At 49.4% G+C, this 18,482-nt stretch overlaps 2 protein-coding genes across 7 annotated transcripts; one reads left to right on the forward strand and one right to left on the reverse strand.

The window, feature by feature from the left end:
• Positions 1-653: 653 nt before the first annotated feature.
• SVOP (SV2 related protein) lies at positions 654-9,841 on the forward strand (the record flags this gene model as incomplete). The annotated part of the gene is made up of 16 exons (XM_083373332.1): positions 654-862; positions 3,303-3,463; positions 3,598-3,683; positions 3,813-3,911; positions 4,904-4,975; positions 5,227-5,351; positions 5,585-5,648; positions 5,941-6,066; positions 6,321-6,449; positions 6,854-6,927; positions 7,520-7,596; positions 7,984-8,091; positions 8,581-8,692; positions 8,818-8,899; positions 9,027-9,116; positions 9,650-9,841. Exons 1-16 carry the CDS (start codon positions 828-830, stop codon positions 9,839-9,841), a joined length of 1,632 nt encoding a protein of 543 aa, XP_083229458.1. The 5' UTR covers positions 654-827.
• A 2,838-nt stretch (positions 9,842-12,679) lies between these two features.
• DAO (D-amino acid oxidase) lies at positions 12,680-18,358 on the reverse strand. 6 transcript variants are annotated; one of them, XM_083373427.1, is made up of 12 exons: positions 17,961-18,358; positions 17,557-17,668; positions 16,418-16,619; positions 15,853-15,967; positions 15,447-15,523; positions 15,235-15,300; positions 14,824-14,878; positions 14,453-14,557; positions 14,017-14,099; positions 13,696-13,813; positions 13,402-13,500; positions 12,680-13,296 (listed from the first exon to the last, which is right to left on the reverse strand). In XM_083373427.1, exons 3-12 carry the CDS (start codon positions 16,609-16,611, stop codon positions 13,165-13,167), a joined length of 1,044 nt encoding a protein of 347 aa, XP_083229553.1. In that variant the 5' UTR covers positions 16,612-16,619; positions 17,557-17,668; positions 17,961-18,358; the 3' UTR covers positions 12,680-13,164. The 6 variants fall into 6 exon arrangements, with proteins under 6 accessions (XP_083229553.1, XP_083229557.1, XP_083229552.1 ...); XM_083373431.1 differs by having other exon boundaries at positions 12,680-13,100; positions 16,418-16,653; XM_083373426.1 differs by having other exon boundaries at positions 16,418-16,653.
• Positions 18,359-18,482: the final 124 nt, after the last annotated feature.

Consider the following 18,482-nt stretch of genomic DNA (forward strand, 5'->3'; position numbering starts at 1 on the left):
CAACCTTATTCTAACTGGAGGTTCTGTTGCTTCTTCTCCCGATAGGAAACTCGGAATCTTGTCTGACCCTCCTACTCTTTCCCTCTATTTGCTGTTCCCCACCTCTTTTCATGCCTGCACCACATGCATTCACCTTTTTGAACTACCACACCACTGAGTCTAGCTCCTTACTGCTTCTAAAATGGTTTGTATTGCAGTTCTGTTCAACTCAACTCAACTGCTCCACCTGCAATCAGCCAGCCCTGGAAGACAGAAAAAGGAAGCTTCCCCCACCGCTCATTTGCTCAGCCCCTGGCCCTGGAAAGAAGAGATGTGTGGCTTAAATGTCCAGCCCTGGACCCAGGAAGCCCTCCACCCCAGCAACAAATCTCTTCTTAGTCGCCTCTTGCAGTGAATACCACAGCTGTAGGGGGAGCTTTGGAGAGCTGCCCGAGGAGCTCTTTCGCCCCACCGGGGCTCCAGTCTTTAGAATGGGGTGTTTTGCCCCCAAGAGCTGTACGTTTCCCTCTAATAATCCCGCTGGGCGTTGCAAAGGTCTCTTGCAAGAGAGGTGGAAGACTGCCCTGCAGCCAGCGAAGGGAACTGAGAGCAGCCAGCAAGAAAAAGGGGGAGGATTTCACGACAAGCAAGCTGCCCCCTCCCTCCCTCCCTCCTCCGCTGCTGCTGGTTCAGAGCTCGCCGCCGCCGCCGCCTCCTCCTGGGTTTGCATCGCGCAGACTGGCTGGTGGCGACGGGAGCTGTCCTACTCGGCAGCCTCCTGAAATCCTTTGCTTCTCTCCTTCTCCCCACCATGTAAGAGCGATGAGACCTCCAGCCACACCTTTGCAATGGAGGAAGATTTGTTCCAGCTAAGGCAACTGCCGTAAGTAGCCCGGGGTGGGGAGAGCACCCCAGTTCCTTGAGGGGTGTTGCAAAGAGCCCTGCTGTGCTTTGCCCCGAATTCCTTGCTTGCAAGGTCCCCTTCACTCCCCCACAGCTGGGCCCCTCCGGAGGCCTGGGACTGGAGCGCTCCTCCGATCTTCCCAGCCATCACTGATGGATGAGAGTTGTAATCCCACCAACTGGAGGGTCTTTGCATGGGAAAGACCATCTGCATCCACCCAGGATCAACACTTTGCCTTTGTGGGAAGTGTTGTTTTCGGAAGGAAAATTTCAGAATTTTGACCCAGCCAAAATGTTTGCAATCATGGAAGCTGAAGATCTTAGATTCCGGACATGTTTTTCCTTCTCTTCCTGAATGCTGCAAGAGTGGGGGTGGCTAGGAATTCCTCTGCTTTCTCCTGCAAATACAGGTTTTGCAGAGAGATTCATCGAGGAGGAGGGGGGGAGTAGGAGGATGGCTTTGAAAGACTTGGGAGAATATGTATGGCATTGTTAGGCAGAAGGGGGGGTAGTTTATCCTTCCTCCTCAGATACGTGTGGTGAGCAGAGACACCCACACATTTGCAAGAATCTGTCTGGCTCTGTCAAGAAATAACCTTTATTTTGCTGACGGCTGGTGGATCAGGCACAGATCAAATTGCAAGATTTTTCTGGGCAATGGAGCCTTTGAAACACCTTTCACATGTTGGCTTAATTAGCTCCTTTCAGAGTTGTGAGGTGCTTCAGTGCATACAAATGCATCCCACGGAGGCATCTTGGGCAGCGGAGAGCTTTGCTAGGCAAATCCTATTTAAGCACACTTCCTCCCTGACATCCGTGGGATGTCTCTGTTTTCTATTATTCCAGCTCTGGTTCATGCTGGCAGGCAGTGTCTCACTTTCCAGAAGACGCTTCCCATCCCAGAAAGAGAGTCTCTGGAAAGCTTCTGTAGTGAGTAGAAAGCAGGGCACCGTTCCTGAAGTCTCACCCTCTCAGGGAACCAGGATCTGGCATTGCTCAAAGCTCTTACCTCCCTCCCTCCCTTCCCCCCCCAAATCTCATGGCAGAACCAGAAGGGCCCGATTCAGCTCTGGGAATCTTGTCCTGCCCTTTTCTACATTTGGGGTCCTCTCTGTAGGCCAAGCTAGATTGCGATAGCTGCAGCCCACTTTGGTTTGTGGAATGAAGGAGGTGAGAAAGTGTCCAGTTTTAAGATTTGAAATGGATAAGGTTTATGGATTCCCTAACATGCAAGTGGACTGTGGTGGAGGTACAGAATTGATCAGGAAATATTCAGCGTAGACTTCCTTTGACCAAAGTATTTGGAACTGGTAATGAAACACGGCCTCAATATTTATGCCCCGTAGCTATTCCTCTCTTCTTTGGGCGGGTTTTATTAAGGTGCAGATAGTTTGTGGGATAAATTATCACTCCCACAATGCCGTACTTTAGGCATGGTAGTCTGATCAGTGTAGCCTAAACTTCTGAGCAGGGGTCTCCATAAAGCCCTTGCCCTCCTTTTCTGCAAATGGAAGCTCCCTTGTTGCTAAAAGCAGTCAGTCTGTCTGTCAGCTTCTTGCATAATTGATGCTGATAAAATAGGAACGGGCAAAGCATGAAGAACAACCACAGATGGGAAGCATGCAGGGCCTACAGTCCTTTGGAGGCTCTGGGTTCTGGGTGTGCTCAAAAATCAGGCTGGGCTCATTTGGGGTCATGATGATTTCAGATGCAGGTGACAGAATGGTGTTTATCCTTAGCACTGATGATGTTACCTAGTTAGGTGATGAAATGTCTGCAAGAAACCACCAATCTCAGAGAACACCAAGAACTCCACAGTTCAGGATTGAGCTACAGAGATTGTCTTCCGTTGGAATGTTTATCCTTGTCATCTCTGTCCCAAGAGCTCCTAGCTCAAAGACCTGATGTTTCCAAGTGCTGCTTCTCAGTTGAAGAAATATGAAATATTCTCTTTGATATAATTTTTAGTCTCTCTGTATCCTTTTCAAAGCAACCACAGCAGGCCCTTCCTATTTATGTGTGTCAAATGTATTTATTTAGCCAGCTGGGAGCCAAAGTGTCATTGTCTGAGATCGCAGATATATTTGCATTCCCAGCACCTCGTGACCTTGCTGGACTCTGCCATCTGCACAGGGAAACAGATTTAGTTTCTGGCAAACTATCAAGATCCTTCACCATTAAATAGCTTGCATATTTCTTTGACTTCAGGAGCTATCACTTCTAAGATGCCCTTTGGCACAACTTCCTTCAGACAAAGATAGAATCTTTCCCTGCAAATTTGACATCCAGTCAAGAACAGACCTTGCTCTGACACCCCAGCAAAAGACCTCAGCCTAAGTCGGGTACCAACAGAGATGCCCAACCAGGTGTGCAGATTCTGGTTTTTTCCAATCTCCACTGAGTCTTTTCCACCTTGCCAGGGTTGTCAAGTTCCGTCGGACAGGAGAAAGCAACCGTTCCGAAGAGGATGCCGTGTCAGGAGAGCACGAGGTTCAGATTGAGGGTGTCCAGACTCACCTAGAAGCTGTAGAGTTGGAAGATGGAGCAATTGTGCCAAAGGAGTTTGCCAACCCAACTGATGGTGAGTAGATCACTTAGCCCTTGACCTTGAGAAAAAGCAAAGTGAGCATAGGCAGGTCAGAGCATGAAAGCAACCTGGAAATGGGATGATGGGCGAAATCACATTGTTTCCTGGTGTACTTGTCTCCCTTTCAGATACTTTCATGGTGGAAGACGTGGTGGAAGCTATTGGGTTTGGCAGGTTCCAGTGGAAACTCTCCATTCTGACTGGCTTAGCATGGGCAAGTAGATGGACCTACCATTCTTGATGGGTTCTTGGAAAGTATTAGATCAAAGCAAGACTGTGCTTATCTTGACTGGTTGGCCTAGATAGGGGTCTCCTTGATGATATGGTCTCCTTTTTCTTCCAGATGGCTGATGCCATGGAAATGATGATTCTGAGCATCTTGGCACCTCAGCTTCATTGTGAGTGGCGATTACCCACCTGGCAGGTTGCGTTGCTCACATCGGTAGGAAAATACCACACAGCTCCTCCTGTATTCTCTAAGGGGTTTCCCCTTCTTGCTGTGGGATGTTAACACGGGGCGGGGAAAGCCCCACTATTTTCAGCAAGTAAGCTTAATAACACAGGGAGCATAAAAATTCCTGGCATTGCTAGAAGTAAACTGAAGCCATCCTTATCTATGCTTCTTAGGATGTCAGCTCCATTGAGTCACATCCCACATGCTGAATTTCAGTATTAGATTTGATTCTCAGTTTACTTTTTGGATCAAGGCAACAATAACATATGCTGAAGATCTTGGCCTGCTCTAATTAATTTCAGGAGCTTAGATCTGGGACTTAGCCACCAAAGGTGTTTGTGACAGTGTACTGTCTGATAGGAAGCTATTTTATTGTTTTCAGAGGGAATAAAGAGTTTGGTTTCCTCATTAACTTACAAGAGGTTGCATGCACTGAGAACTGTTATGGTGATGTTTGTTATATCCCATGCACAGAATTGCACTGGTGATTCCCTCCAGATAACTCCATTCTGTGAAGTGATGGGCCCATGGAAGATTATCAATACATTTAAATAAATAAGAGACAGAATTTAATGAGTCAAAAGTGATTTAAGTGTTGTTTGTCATGTTTGGCCTGATAAATGCATTTCACCTACACCCCACTATGTTGTATTGATATTTTTAAGGTTTGCTAACTTAAGTGATCCTTCTACCCTTCTCCATCTTCCTTTACTGGTACCTTCTATCCTTTATCAGCTCCTGTGATTTTTAATGCTTCGGGAAGGAGACCATTGGAGCTCGGTGGGAAATACATTCAAATACATCAATAAATTGTGTTGAATCACTGCAGACGTGGCAAGGGTTCCTGTAAAATTGTTGGGCAGAGAGTCTGGGGTATATCTCTTTGCTAAGCATCTTGTTCCTTTATCATTAGGAAGCCTTCTTGGAAAATCCCCATTTCAGCTTGCACTTAGGAAATGCATTTTGTCTGTTCCTTGCAGGTGGTTTTCCTGGGAATGATGTTCAGTTCCACACTGTGGGGAAATATTTCAGACCAATATGGCAGAAAAACCGTAAGTCTCCCATGTGCCTCTGGGATATTTGCCAGTCCCCTGAAGTGCTAAACCAACATTACTCAGCTTAGCATCCTTCCAGATGTATGACCTGCCATTTCAGTCCTCTGAAATTCCCATCCTCAATCCCATTTACGGGGTCAGGGGTTACCTGCTACATATTCTGCAGGTGACCACTAAGGGGAAAGTTTGGGGTTTTCATCCAGGAAGTGGTCAATTTTCCTTTCTTTGTGTCTCTTCACTCTGTGCAGGGGCTGAAGATCAGTGTGCTCTGGACGTTGTATTATGGAGTCCTTAGTGGATTTGCACCAGTTTACAGCTGGATCTTGGTCCTGAGGGGCTTGGTGGGATTTGGGATTGGAGGCGTCCCTCAGTCGTGAGTATACCCTTTCCTTGTCCCAACACAATCTGGGCTTTGGAGAGGCCTGCTTGAAATGGCCGCTATCTTCCAATGGCTACCCAATTCTGAATCCATCGCCAAGTCAGAATAAAGCCGTTTTGAAAGCTATCAGTGGAGTTTCAATAAAAAGTCAACAGTTTTACTGTATATCAGGACCCATATTGTTGTAACTCTGCAAACTACCTCTTTGATATTTTTATGCTTTCCAGGGTAACGCTATATGCAGAATTCCTCCCCATGAAATCCAGAGCAAAGTGCATATTGCTGATTGAGGTGAGTGAAGAAAAGTCAGTTCTCAGATGACAGAGAAATCCAGAATGAAAGGCTGAGGAGTAGAGATTTCAGAGTCTGTCACTGGACGAGTTGGTGTCACATTTTACTGCCGGGATGTTTGTGGCTCTAAAGCAACCACATCAGTTGGGGATGTTCCATGTGAACAAGTCATGAAGAACAGATTTTCCAGAGATGATGGCCATCAAAAGCGGAGGCAATTAATTTAACCTGCTAAGATGGAACTCATCCATTCGAATAATCCTTCCTGTTTTTTCCTCCTTTCCACGGACAGGTCTTCTGGGCCATCGGAACTGTCTTTGAAGTCCTCCTTGCGGTGTTTGTGATGCCCACCCTTGGCTGGCGTTGGCTACTCATCCTTTCAGCAGTCCCCCTTATGCTGTTTGCCATCTTGTGTTTTGTACGTATTCTTTCTGGGATCAGAGTCTCTGGCAATGGCTGCACATTAGCCTTCTGCACTGAGATGACCTTTCTTGCTTGGGAATTAGAGAGTCTAAGACTTTGGAATGCTCCCCAGCCTCATGTCCTTAAGAAGGGTTGGATTACTACCTGACTTTGCTTTCAGCTGGCTGGTTTGACAAGATAGGAGGCTGGGGATCAGGTTGGGGAAAGCTGAGTTATGCAACACCTTGTGGCCTTCCTTGTCTCCTGCAGTGGTTGCCAGAAAGCGCTCGATACGATGTGTTAACCGGTAACCAGGAAAAGGCCATTGCTACCTTGAAAAGGATTGCAACTGAGAATGGTGCCCCAATGCCTCTGGGGAAGTTGATTATGTCTAGGCAGGTGAGTTGGAGAAAGGCCTTCAGGGCCATCCCAAGTCTTGGGGAGGAAGACTTGTCTTAATGTTGGTTTGGTTTGACTAATATTCTACCCCACCTTTCTCTAAACTGCTGAGAAAACTTCCCACCAGCAGTAAATCCAAAGGCAGTTATCAGGAGGTAAAAACAGATATTGCATTTGAACCTGGATTTCACTATAAACAGGGCTTGTGTTTCATACTTGGCAGTTGCTGGCAAACTTTTTTAACTGCATTCCTCGCTCGTTCCATAAATCTCAGAGCTGGGATCCTTGCCTGTGTGACTTCCAGTTCTAGTATTACACAAGAGAAGCTGGAGCTGCACTTTTGCACCTGGCTTCTTGCTGTTTGTTCAGACAATGCTGAACAGTCAATTATTGTTTCCAAACAGGAAGACCGAGGGAAAATGAGGGACTTATTCACGCCACAGTTCAGACTGACCACACTTCTGCTGTGGTTTATCTGGTAAGATGGCAAGACTGTGTGGAAATCTGGCTTGACCGCTCACCCCAGGTGGGCTGGTGGCCTAGAGATAGTTTGGCTGAGGGGTGTGGAGGTCTGGCCACTGACCAGCAGCTCCCTTGGGATCCTCCGTCCACCCTAGATAGTCATTTGAGAAGTCATAGGTCTGAAGGCTAGGCAGTGTCCTGTGGGCCCCTTAGCACAAAAGACCTCGTCCCAGAGGTCTCATTGCAGGAGAGTCCTGCAGACCCCTGTTTAGACCAATGCTGGGAAGGTTCACCCCTGACAAACTGACCAAGACACTTTAAATAGTAACCACATGAGTGGAGAAACAGGCATACAGCAGTAAGAAGTAAGTAAAGCAGCTGTTTGCTAAAATATCCCAGGAGGTCGATTAAATCAGAGTTTAACTTTGCTGCAAAACAGACGTAGAAAAGACGTAGAACCGTCTCAGTTCCTCTCCAGTGAAATGAGGCTGGGTGGTGTAGTCCCTCTCTCTTGGGTGCAGAGAAGAGTTTTACACAGCACCACGGTTCTTTTATGCTTCCTTTTCAGAGCATCCCATTACCTGAGGATTTTTCCTTCCTCTTCACAGGTTCTCCAATGCCTTTTCTTACTACGGCCTCGTCCTGCTGACCACGGAGCTGTTCCAAGCAGGAGACCTTTGCAGCTGTGAGTCAGACAGAGTGGGGGGAGGATACGCCCAGAGCCCGGAATGCCCAGATTTTATTCCGTGGATGTTTCTACCTGGTCCCTCAGTTGAGATCAAGAAGGACTATTGACAGGATGTCCATTCAGCCAGGGGCCTGCTGGGATGGGTAGCAGCCCCCCTCAGTGCCTGGGAGGAGGACTGGCACGAGCATTTCCCAGGGGCACAGGGTTCCCTAAAGTTTGCACCGGGTGGGCTGGTGGTTTGACCATGGTGATGATGGTCAGGTGAGGGGGATTCTGCCAACAGTGAGCCAAAGAGCACAGCCAGGCCTCGGGGCACAACTTTGGCTCTCCAGCAAAGGGACCTCATTTCCTTCTCCTCCCCTCTTTCGCCTTGCTCCATCCAAGTGTCCAGCAGGAGGAAAACGGTGAAGGCAAAATGCAGCCTGGCGTGTGAAATTCTGACGGAAAAGGACTACATCGATCTGCTCTGGACCACCCTCTCCGAGTTCCCAGGTAGACCTTGGGGAAGGGGGTGGTGTGCCCATGGGTGCCCAACTGGAGGAGGGGCAAGAGGTGGCATGGTACTGGAATGAAAGGAGGAGCTTGTGTTGCGATATTGTGACCCTCCCCTTCCTTCGCCCTTTCAGGAATAAGGTGTGAATCCAATGGACACCTGACTCTCCACCTCGTGCCCAATTACAGCTGACATGCTGCCAACATGTACTTTGACTTAGCTGCATTTCCAAAGATGCTAAAATAATTTAAGAATAAATATTGGCCTCTGAACAAAAAATACTTTGGTTGTTCCCCTCATTCCTATTGAAATAATGATTATGGTCTTGATGCCCCCACCTCGCTCGCCCAGATCATCCCAAAGTCCCTTAAGAAGGTTGGCAGTGCAGTCGTGAGAAAGGAGAGCTCTTCCTTTGACGTCACTGGTGGTGGTGAAACGGCCTTAAGGCTCCTCTCCTCTTCCTCCTCCTCCTCCTCCTCCTCCTCCAGGGGTTCTTGTGACCTTGTGGGTGATCGACCGGATTGGCCGGAAGAAGACGATGGCGCTCTCCTTTCTGGTCTTTGCCTTCTGCAGCCTCCTGCTCTTCCTCTGCGTTGGAAGGTGAGTTTGGGGGATCCAGAGAAGTGGGGAGCCACCCCGTTGGGGTTCCTCCACAGGACTGCAAGGGGATGGCCCTGGCCCATGTGCTGGGCCTCGCGAAAGCAAGCCGCCTTCTCTTGGTACAGGAAGATGCTCACCGTGCTGCTCTTCGTCGCCAGGGCCTTTATTTCGGGAGGATTCCAGGCCGCGTATGTTTACACCCCCGAGGTAGGAAGGAGGGAAAGCACGCCTTCTCCGGCTGAGACTGGGCTGGAGCTTCCCAGGGAGAGGGCTCGGCTGCAGCAAGCAGAGGGGCAGGCAGGGGGCCTCAAGGTGGTCATGGCTTTCCCGACAGGTCTACCCAACCGCCACCCGTGCCCTGGGCCTGGGAACATGCAGCGGAGTGGCCAGAGTTGGCGCCCTCATCACACCCTTCATTGCACAGGTAAGGGAAGGGCGACTCCCAGCGGCGATTCCCTTGTCCCAGGACATTTCAATGAATCAGAGATCCTGGAGACTTCTGAAGGGAAGCTCTAGCGATGCAATAGCAGAACCTGGATGCTCATGCTAGATTTACCTCAACCCCTCCCGGTGCATGACAGGCTCTTTAGTCTCCTTCTCATTCCCCAATATATCTTTCTAAAGACCCTTCAATAACACAATTGTGAGGACACACACAAAGGGCCAAATATCACGATGAGGTTGTCTGCCTTCTCAGTTTGGCACTCTTCAGATACAAAGCGGACAGCTCCCTGTATTTGCGCCTCATCCTCCTAGACTGCTCTGAATAGGGAGACATCATCTTTGCCACAATATTGTTGCAAAGTTCCAAGACCCCAACCAACCACAGCCAAAAGCTCGGCTCGTCCATCCAACCTAATTTAACCCTGGGGGATTTGACCAAGCCTCGAGGGTCTTTTTTTGTCTGAAGCCTGGCAAGGACACCATTCTGGGCTGATCTTCTGCCTCTGTTTCCAGGTAATGCTGGAGTCTTCGGTCTACCTGACGCTGATCGTTTATAGCGGGTGCTGCATCTTGGCAGCTTTGGCCTCCTGCTTGCTTCCCATTGAAACCAGAGGCCGCGGCCTCCAGGAGTCCACCCACAAGGAGTGGGGGCAGGAGATGTTCGGGCGTGGTGTCCCCCAATCGAACTCTGGCTCTCAGGGGTGATTGCCCCACCTGGAGGAAGTCAACTCCCAACACCCAAGAAGTGCAATATCTCACCACCATTCTTGGCCCAAAGAAGGGATGGTCAACCTGTCCTGGATCCTTTTGTTGCTTGCATCTTCACCACCCCCACGTGCAAGGAGAGGCATTCCATCTGGGAGATGAAAGAGTGTGTGTGTGTGTGTGTGTTTGTGTGCATTGAGGAGGGATGTGATATAACCATGGAAAGATCTAGCCCCAAATTTCTACCACGTTTGTCATGGTGGACACAGGCAACAGGAGGGCCAGGTTTTGTTCTTGTTGCCAAGTGAGCTTCTTCATCTCACACAAGCAATTACCCTGCCTTCAAGGACTTCATTCTTCACGTCTCATGTCTTCAACCCTGAGAAGCAAACGGGTTCATACTTCATACGCATGTGTACTCATGGCTAGGGCAGCTCACAGACACTTGTGAATTGATCATCAGCCTTGCACTCTTTCTGTCACCATGGACTGTCAAGGCCCACAAACCTTTACCAATTTAGCTGAATCTCCTTGGCAACTGGGATTGTGAGGGTGGAGAGGCATTCAGATAAATGCTGTTCCTCTCACCGATGCAGATATTGAAGTCAATCCTGAAAAAAAAGGAAATTTGGACACACAGCATACGGCTATGACTGTAAGAGTGGAAGAGTGTGCAGGAGAAAACTCCCCCCAGGTGATCCACAGACTGAAGTGTTTTTCTCAGGAGGCAACTGGAGGAGATAACATCTGTAAGTTTACCAAAGGATGCACGGTGAGATAATAACAGGAAAGATTCTCTTTTTCAGTCAAAGAATTTAGGTTCATCCAGTAAAACGGAAGGGAGCAGATTCTGTCCAGTCAAACCAGATCACTTCTTTATGCAACTCATAATGGTGATGGTTCCTTTTGGTTCATATCCACCTTGCCCAACAGAGAGGCTAAGAATGACTGCAGGTCCTGGTGGGGGTCATCTGGAGACATCCAGCTTAGTCATCCTCTTTCTGTTGCTGGGCACCCCACAAATGCCAAAGGTTCGTAGACAGGAGGAGAAGACGGCGCCATTTCTAGACATTCCTCATTTCTCCTTCTGTTCAGAGGCAGGTCTTATCAGCTGTGAATTGTGGTCTTTGGCTCAGCTAAGGTGAAAGACATCTGGACGTGGTATCTGGACTGGGAAGTCTCAGATGGTATTTAAGGAGGCAGCACTTTGATGGCTATGAGGTGTGCGTGTGTGTGCCAGAGGCATTGCAGGCAACTTCTAACATATTGAGGGCTATGTGGCTTCTACTAAGATGGTTTCACTCCTTGTGTGTCCAATGACACTTGGCCAATAAAGAATTCTATTCTATTTTGATGGATATCTTCAGAGATGTCCCTGAGTGGCTTTCTGGGATCTGGTTATTTCAAAACATTTACCAACTGCTACTTAAAAATGTACTTAGGTTCTGCTCGTTGTACAAATGACTTGTACAGATAGACCAGCTTTCTGCCGACACAAAAATGATGATCAAGAAGACTTTTGTCTCTTCCAAACTGAGTTGCAGGCTATTTAAATTGATTAGATTTTTCCCTGGCGATACAAACCAACTTTGCAAGCCTCTGACCGTTGAGCTGGAAATTTGTGCTGTCACTTTTTTTCCTGTCTGACATAAGTTTTGGCCTTCTCATATTCGAGGAACATTTTAATACCAGAAAATCACCAACATATGTAACAAAGATAGGACTCTAAACACATAAAGCTCTGTTGGTGTATTCATTAAAAAAGAAGCGAAAATGCCATTTGACATTCAGTTGTGGTGTTTGGGACTCTGTGGGTTCTCCAGTTCCTCAACTGGCAAAGCTTTGGGGAGAGTTTGCTATATATGCTGTGTCGAATGGTATTTGTATTTCTCAGTGTTTGGGGCAGCGGGGGGGGCGGTATTATTTAAATGTCTGCTATGTTTGAATGTACAGTTTCTAACTGTGATGCCTGTTCTCAAGATTTCTGTATCCTGAGCTTCTTGTACTATATTCTTCTGTCTCTGTTAATTACTCACCATTAGGTAGGGCAATTCCACACTGGATATTTTATGTTGAATAAATGAATAGTTTTTCATAAGGAGGAGGATTATGGCATTCTCACTCCCTCAAAAACAGGAATTGCGTCCACCCAAGGAAGTGTCCCCCATCAGGCTGAAAACTCACTACAGCTCTAGTGCCTTAAGGAAGAGTCTTTCCTGTTCTTTTCTGGAAGTTTGCAGCTGGGGCTGCAAAGTCCAGAATGAAAATCAGTGGAAAGCAGCTGGAGATGTCCCTGGTGTTTTGGCTGGAGTTGCTCAGAATAGGGAAGAGTCTTCTGCTTGATCGGTCAGCATTTGGGATGCTCCTTCTGTGCCTGGCTCTGTTGATGCTGGTCACTTCCTTTTGCTGCCCCCTTCTAAATTACAAGGGAAGGTCCTCTCTGGGATAGCTCCTACTTGCAATACATCTCTGGAGACCTCTTCAACTATATTCTGGATGCATCAGATTTTGATCACATCAGCAGCCAGCCCAGGGGTGTCCACCCTTGGCAACTTGAAGACCTGTGGACTTCAACTGCCAGAATTCCCCAGGCAGCAAGGGGGATTTTGAGAGTTGAAGTCCACAGGTCTTCAAGCTGTCAAGGGTGGACACCCCTGAATTATCCATTCATCCCAATTTATTCAGAAGGAAAGTCTCACTCTAAGTAATGAGCTTACTGGAGCTGACCCTCACAATGCTGAGCATTTTTAAAGAGATAAAAAAGAGGTTAGCTAAGAAAGTAATGAGTAAACATAAATAAAGACTCAGTCAAACATGTTTTCAAAGTATTTTGTAAGTTTTAATAGAGAACAACTCCACTAGAAACCAGAAGCAAAGAGAACATGGATCGGGAAGCAGGTGTAGTTGTTATTTGAGAAGAAAAAGCATAAAAGAAAGTTGCATGAACCCACAGAGCGGAAGGGGGGGGCAGCCTCTTGCCTTGAGAAAGAATCCAAAAATATCTATTTCAGATGGTTGTTTGCCCTCTGCTTGAACACATTTGTTCATCTCCTCCCTATGAATAAAACCCAACATCTATGAGGGTATTTTTTGTACCAAAAACCCAAATGGAGATAAAAGAAAAATGGAACAGCTCCACAAGCCTTGGGACGCCTTACCAACCCGAGTAAAGACTTATTTACCCTGTATAGACATTCAAGGTGAGGGCCTCAGTTGTAACTAGGAACTGGACTCCCAAATTCAGCAAGATTAGTTCCCCCTAGCGAGATGGAAAGAAGAAAAATAGATCTACACAGACGGGTTTCCTACACCTTTGCCCTTGTTCAAAGGTTGGCCCGAGGTGGCTTGGTCAACTTCCGGCCTTCTTGGATCTTCCCAAAGAGCTTGGCTGCTTCCATGGCACATCCCCAGTGAATGGTGAGCCCAAACCCTCCGTGACCATAATTGTGAATCACCTGGAAGAGAAAGGAGGGGAACTTCAAAGCCCAGAAGCGGATGAGATGCAAGGCTCTGCATCTGGAACAACTCCTGGAATCCTCTTCATTCAGAAAAATGGCTACCTCGCATCGGAGCGTCCCATGGCGAATGGTCTCGTGTTCCAGCCGGACTTTAGGGCGCGATGGGCGTAAACCACTCCATTCTTCGACTATCTTGGCTTTCTGGAAGAATTACGTTCAGCAGCTTATTCTCAGAGGCAGACCCCCAGAGATTCTTCCCCAATGCTCCCTCAGGCTGTGGGGCACCAAAAACCCTGGAGGAGCTGCCGTGGGGACTTCCCACCGGGCCTAGGGAAATGGGGAGAGCACAGGTGTTTCTCGCGACAGCCTTGGCCCATCTGGGGTGAGCTGATCTACCTGGAGGCTGGGCAACAGTTTGCAGCATCGTTCCCAGATGTTTCTATGGTCCTCGGGATTGTTCTCTGTACTCCAGTTCCCCAACTGAAATATGCCCCCCAAAGTCACTGCACGGCTCCTGCAAAGAGCAGAGGAGGGAGGAACAGTCAGTCTTGAACTATTTTAAGTCAGAGGAGTGCTAAGAGGTAGGATGGAGGATCTGACCTCCTCCCACCTTCAGGATGAACCTCTGGAGACGCAGCTGGAACATCTCTTGGTCCACTTCCCACCATGGCTGGATCTACCTTGATAACTCTGCCCTCCCCACTGCATTTTCCTTACCCAGGGACGATGTAGGGCTCCTTGTAGATGCCAGATTCGAGGTTATGGGCCAGGATGAAGTGCTTCACCCAGGGGGCATCAACCTAGAGGTCCAGAATAAGCAGGAAGATCAGGAAGGAGCCAGATGGAGCGCTGGCTTAGCCTGCAAATGCACAGCCCAAAGAAACAATTTCTCTGCTTTCTCCTGGTTTGCTGTGACAAGCAGCAGCTGACGCAGAAGTGTGCATTTACTTATTCAAACGACTAACAGAGCTGCACATCTCTATCCAGCATGCGACACATGCCTCTCCCTGCCTGTTTGTCTCCAGGGTTGAGGGCCTTGTGGGAAGGCTCAGACCAGCCTTCCTCAACGTCCAATGTCCAAGTGGGCTGTCCCACTAGGATATGTCCCGGCTTGCCTCCACCAGCCCTGCTGACCAACTCCCCCAGGCCTTACCTTGATGACCTGTCCTCGGCCTGGACGCAGCTCAGGGTCAGCCTGTAGCTCTCCGGCACGGACTCCGGTACAGTTGACAACCACGTCCACTCCTTCAGCTGCCAGCTGACAGAAGAGAGTAAGGAGTCAATCCCCTCTTGCTTTGCAGAAATACGAGGGACCCCCCCACCCCCCCTACCCCATCTGTCCAGAGCAGTAGTTCTCAAACAAGACAACTTGGGAGATGTCTGGACTTCAATTCCCAGGATTCTTCAAGTTGCCCAAGCTGAGAAACACTGGCCTAGAGCGACCTTCTCCACTTGGTGCCTTCTGGATGTGCTGGATTTCAATTTCCACCATTCCTGGCCAGCTCCGCATACATCCCAACTCACCTCCTGGAAGGACCTGATTTTCCGACGGAAGAACTGGACCCTCCTTGAGGTCAACCTTTTAAGAGCAATGGAGGATTGTCAGCAGAAGAGTTGGACAGGCACACCTGTTGGCTCTGAGCTTTGGGGGTGGGGGGAAGCAGGGCTTAAAGGCAACCGTTCTACCTTTTCTCCGCCCACAACTAGTATTCTCAAGACATTAACCTCTCTGACTATGGAAGGTTGAGGATAGTAGTCATTATTAGCTGAATGACAAGGGTTCCAATTCCTCTTTCGAGGCCGCCACATGGATGAAAGATTTCATCAAAGGTCCCAACAAGATTTCCTAGCTCTGTCACCATGAGAATAAAATTGAAACTACTTAAAACACAGTTGCCCAATGCAGAGAGCAGGAAAAAGAAGGTTCATACATACTGGTTTGTAAGCCAGGCGAGATAGCTTTTGCCTTCCAAGATCAGGGCCGTGTTGAACCAGCCGTAGCTGAAATTAGGGGAAAAGAAGAGAAAAACAAAAAAATATGGATACAAATTCTCAGAGTGGAAGTCCACCCATCTTCAAATGCCCGAGGCTGAGAAAGACTGGTCCACAACGGTTCCCAAATCCAAAGAGGAGAGGCCGTCTAATACCTGTAGCCGGGAAACAGCTCCAGCTCCTTCTGGGACAAAATCCTAAATCCCAAGGCAATATGTTTCCATGATGGCTCCTGCAGAGAAAGAGGCACAGAGGGGACGAGGGGGAGAACAGAATCTCACACAAACGCAAAATAAACAAGTCTTGGACCAGAAGTCTTGGCAACACGGCCCCACAGTCGAGAACTCTCTGCCTGCAAAGCTCCTGAATTTGTTTTCCTACCGGCGGGAAACCTCTTTGCTCCTTGCATTATGTGGTGGGAAGGAAGGGGGATCAAAAATCCTTGGAAGCAAAACTCCGGTGAGTCTCCCATCCCTGTCTTTATGCTTTGCTGCAGCCTTCCTAAGAGGAACAGGCTTTCATTGAGAAAATAGCTCAGATATTTTTAAGTCAACCACTTACGGGGACCGGTTGTCGGAAGAGGTTGTACCCAGAGAGCAGAAAGAGCCCCATCTCCTTGGCTTCTGGTGAACTAACATGTTGGAGCAGATAATCGAAAGTCTCTTTGTTCCAGATCCTGAAATATTGAAGAAGAGAGGATCAGACGCCTTCCTTCGATCTGACCGCTAGGAAACTGCAAGAAAAAAAAAACTCTTGGCAGCTGGAAAGGCAGGGAAGCATTTGGGGCGGTGGTTGTGACACGGGTGAACGTTGGCACAGATCCTCCTCAGTCAGCAGACTGGTTGTAAATTTTTTCCCAGGGCAAAGGGGGAAAAAGTCACCACTTAATATTGCTTATAGGTTCCCCTTCAGATTTAATCTGCTGCGCACTTCACTTTTCAATGAGGAATCCTGGAAAACCAAGGAAGGGTTTGGCCCTCTGCCCCTTGAAGATGGGTGGACTCCAACTCCCAGAATTCCCTAGCCAGCATGCTCCCAGGCGGGTGGGCTTCAGCCCCTGGTCATCTGAAAGGCACAGGAGGAACTCAGCCACCCTTGGCAAGGGGAGCTGGCCCTTTGCTCTTACGTTTCTTGAATGTTTCCTTTGTCATACAGGTAGGGCTGCCAAAGGCCGGCGGCCCCGTCGCTGGTTGTGCCGGGGCTGAATTCATCCGCGTAGATCTCCACCTGCAGCGGCTGGTCAGCAGAGCGACATTGGTCATGGATGCAAAGGGCTGTGGACAGTCCTATCACCCCAGCTCCGATCACGGCGACACGCATGGCAGAGTCTGGAAGGGGCAGGAAGGGAGACCGTCTCGCACCCTAAAAATAACCAAAGAAATACTTTGAATGTTTCTCTTTGGGGTGGGGTGGTAAAATGGGTCCTGTGTGTTTCTTTGCCCCTCAGACCTCTCCAGCCCCCCCCCCCTTGCTGCAAATTACAGCCCCTCCAGCGAGATCCTGGCGTCCCTGGCCACATCCAGGCCAGGCAGGAGAACTGTGACTGGGTGGGGGGGATCCCCCAGGACACGGCAGGTTGCCCACTCCAGCTCTAAACTTTCGGGGGGAGGCACTCCCTGCAGTTTTTCTCTCCGCCTTCAACCCACCTTCTTTCTGTAGTGACTTGCAATAAATGCAGAAGGTCTGAAAACCTTCAGAGCTGCCAAGCCTCTCCTGGAAAAAAGCTAGATTTTACCCATCTCAGCAAAAGAACTTTGCCTCTTCTCTCAGTCCAGCGGACCGGCGCCTGTCTCTGCTAGACCTCCAAAGTCTGTTTCTGCACTACCACAATCGCCAAGCAGCTACATTTCCCTGGGTGCCGCTTTGTCATAATTTCCTTCTCACAACCCCAAAGACGCCAGGCCAGAGACCAAACCTTCTCACCGGGAGGGTCCACAGGCCCAGGTCGCTCTGCTAACACGGCTGTTTGCCCAACGGGTGCCGCTCCTTGCAGGAAGAAAGCTGGGAACTTGTTGATGGTCAAAGTTCCCTCCGACAGGGTAATGAGGCCGCAAGGTGGAGCTTAGGCTTCCCCTGTGCCAAGAAGCTATTTTGGGGCAGAGAGAACCAGGCAGAATTCTGGCCTGGCCCCACCAGACTTGCTTTCGTGATCAGGAGAGACCTCTTGTGTCCAGCCCAGAATCTGCTCCCCTTTCGAAGTTCCTGCAGAAAAGTCTCCTTCTCTGGGACTCGAGACACAGTCAGCAAAAGGAGGAAGATTCTTACTTAGCGTGGCACCGTCCAGGCCGGTCTGATGCGACAATCTCTGGATCCTTTGAGCTGAGACGGGCAGAAATCTTCAGAGCTCAGTTAACTTCCAGGGCACCTTGCTTTACAGCTGAAAGATGAAAATAAATTCTTCCAGAAAGATCTGCTGGAACACCCAAAAAGGTGCTCCTCAAAACCAAGTCATAATTGCTCAGGCTTCCTTATCCAGCAGAGGTTCACTGCCCCAGACTCTCCTCGACATAATTTGATAAAATATTCTTCTAGGAATCTTGAATCAATGCTCTTATGTCTAGTGAATAATCCTCAATAATTTTCCCCACTGGTTATTTTGCCCCCCTCTCCAACTCATCATCCACGCCACCTTCAACTGCAATCTAAAGCCAGATGTCTTGCTACCATACCGTGGCTTACGGGCACTGTTATTAGTCCCTTTCCTTACTCCGCCGCGCGCCATCCTTCTGGAGGTGGGGCTGCTTGTGAAATCTGCAATCCCTTCGCCTCCTTTCGGCAAGAGCACCTGCAGAGAGGTGGGGACAAGTCCCGCAGGGGAGAATCGCAGAGACCCTCCGTCTTACAGCCGAGAGTCGAGGGAGCCGTCGGCACCCTGGAAAGGGGGACCGGTCGCCGAGCCCCCTGCCCACCCCGGGTCTCCAGGGGCAGCAGGGACGGGCGCCCGCCGGGCACCGCCTGCCTGCCTGCCTGCCTCCTCCTCATCTTCCTCCCTCCCTCCCTTCCGGAGCGATGCGCGGCCGGGGCCGGGATCCAGCGGCGGCAGGACCGGCTCGGGCGGGCCGCTGCTCCTCCTCCTCCTCCTCCGCGGCGGGTGCGGGGCGAGCCCTTTCCGGCGGCCCCCGGGCGCGAGGCGGCTTCCTCCGCCGCCCGGCAGGCTCCTCCCCGGCCGGCCTGCCTGCCTGCCTGACGCC

The sequence above is a fragment of the Vipera ursinii genome, assembly GCF_947247035.1.
Source record: "Vipera ursinii genome assembly, chromosome: 14".
Classification (NCBI taxonomy): Eukaryota; Metazoa; Chordata; class Lepidosauria; order Squamata; family Viperidae; genus Vipera; species Vipera ursinii.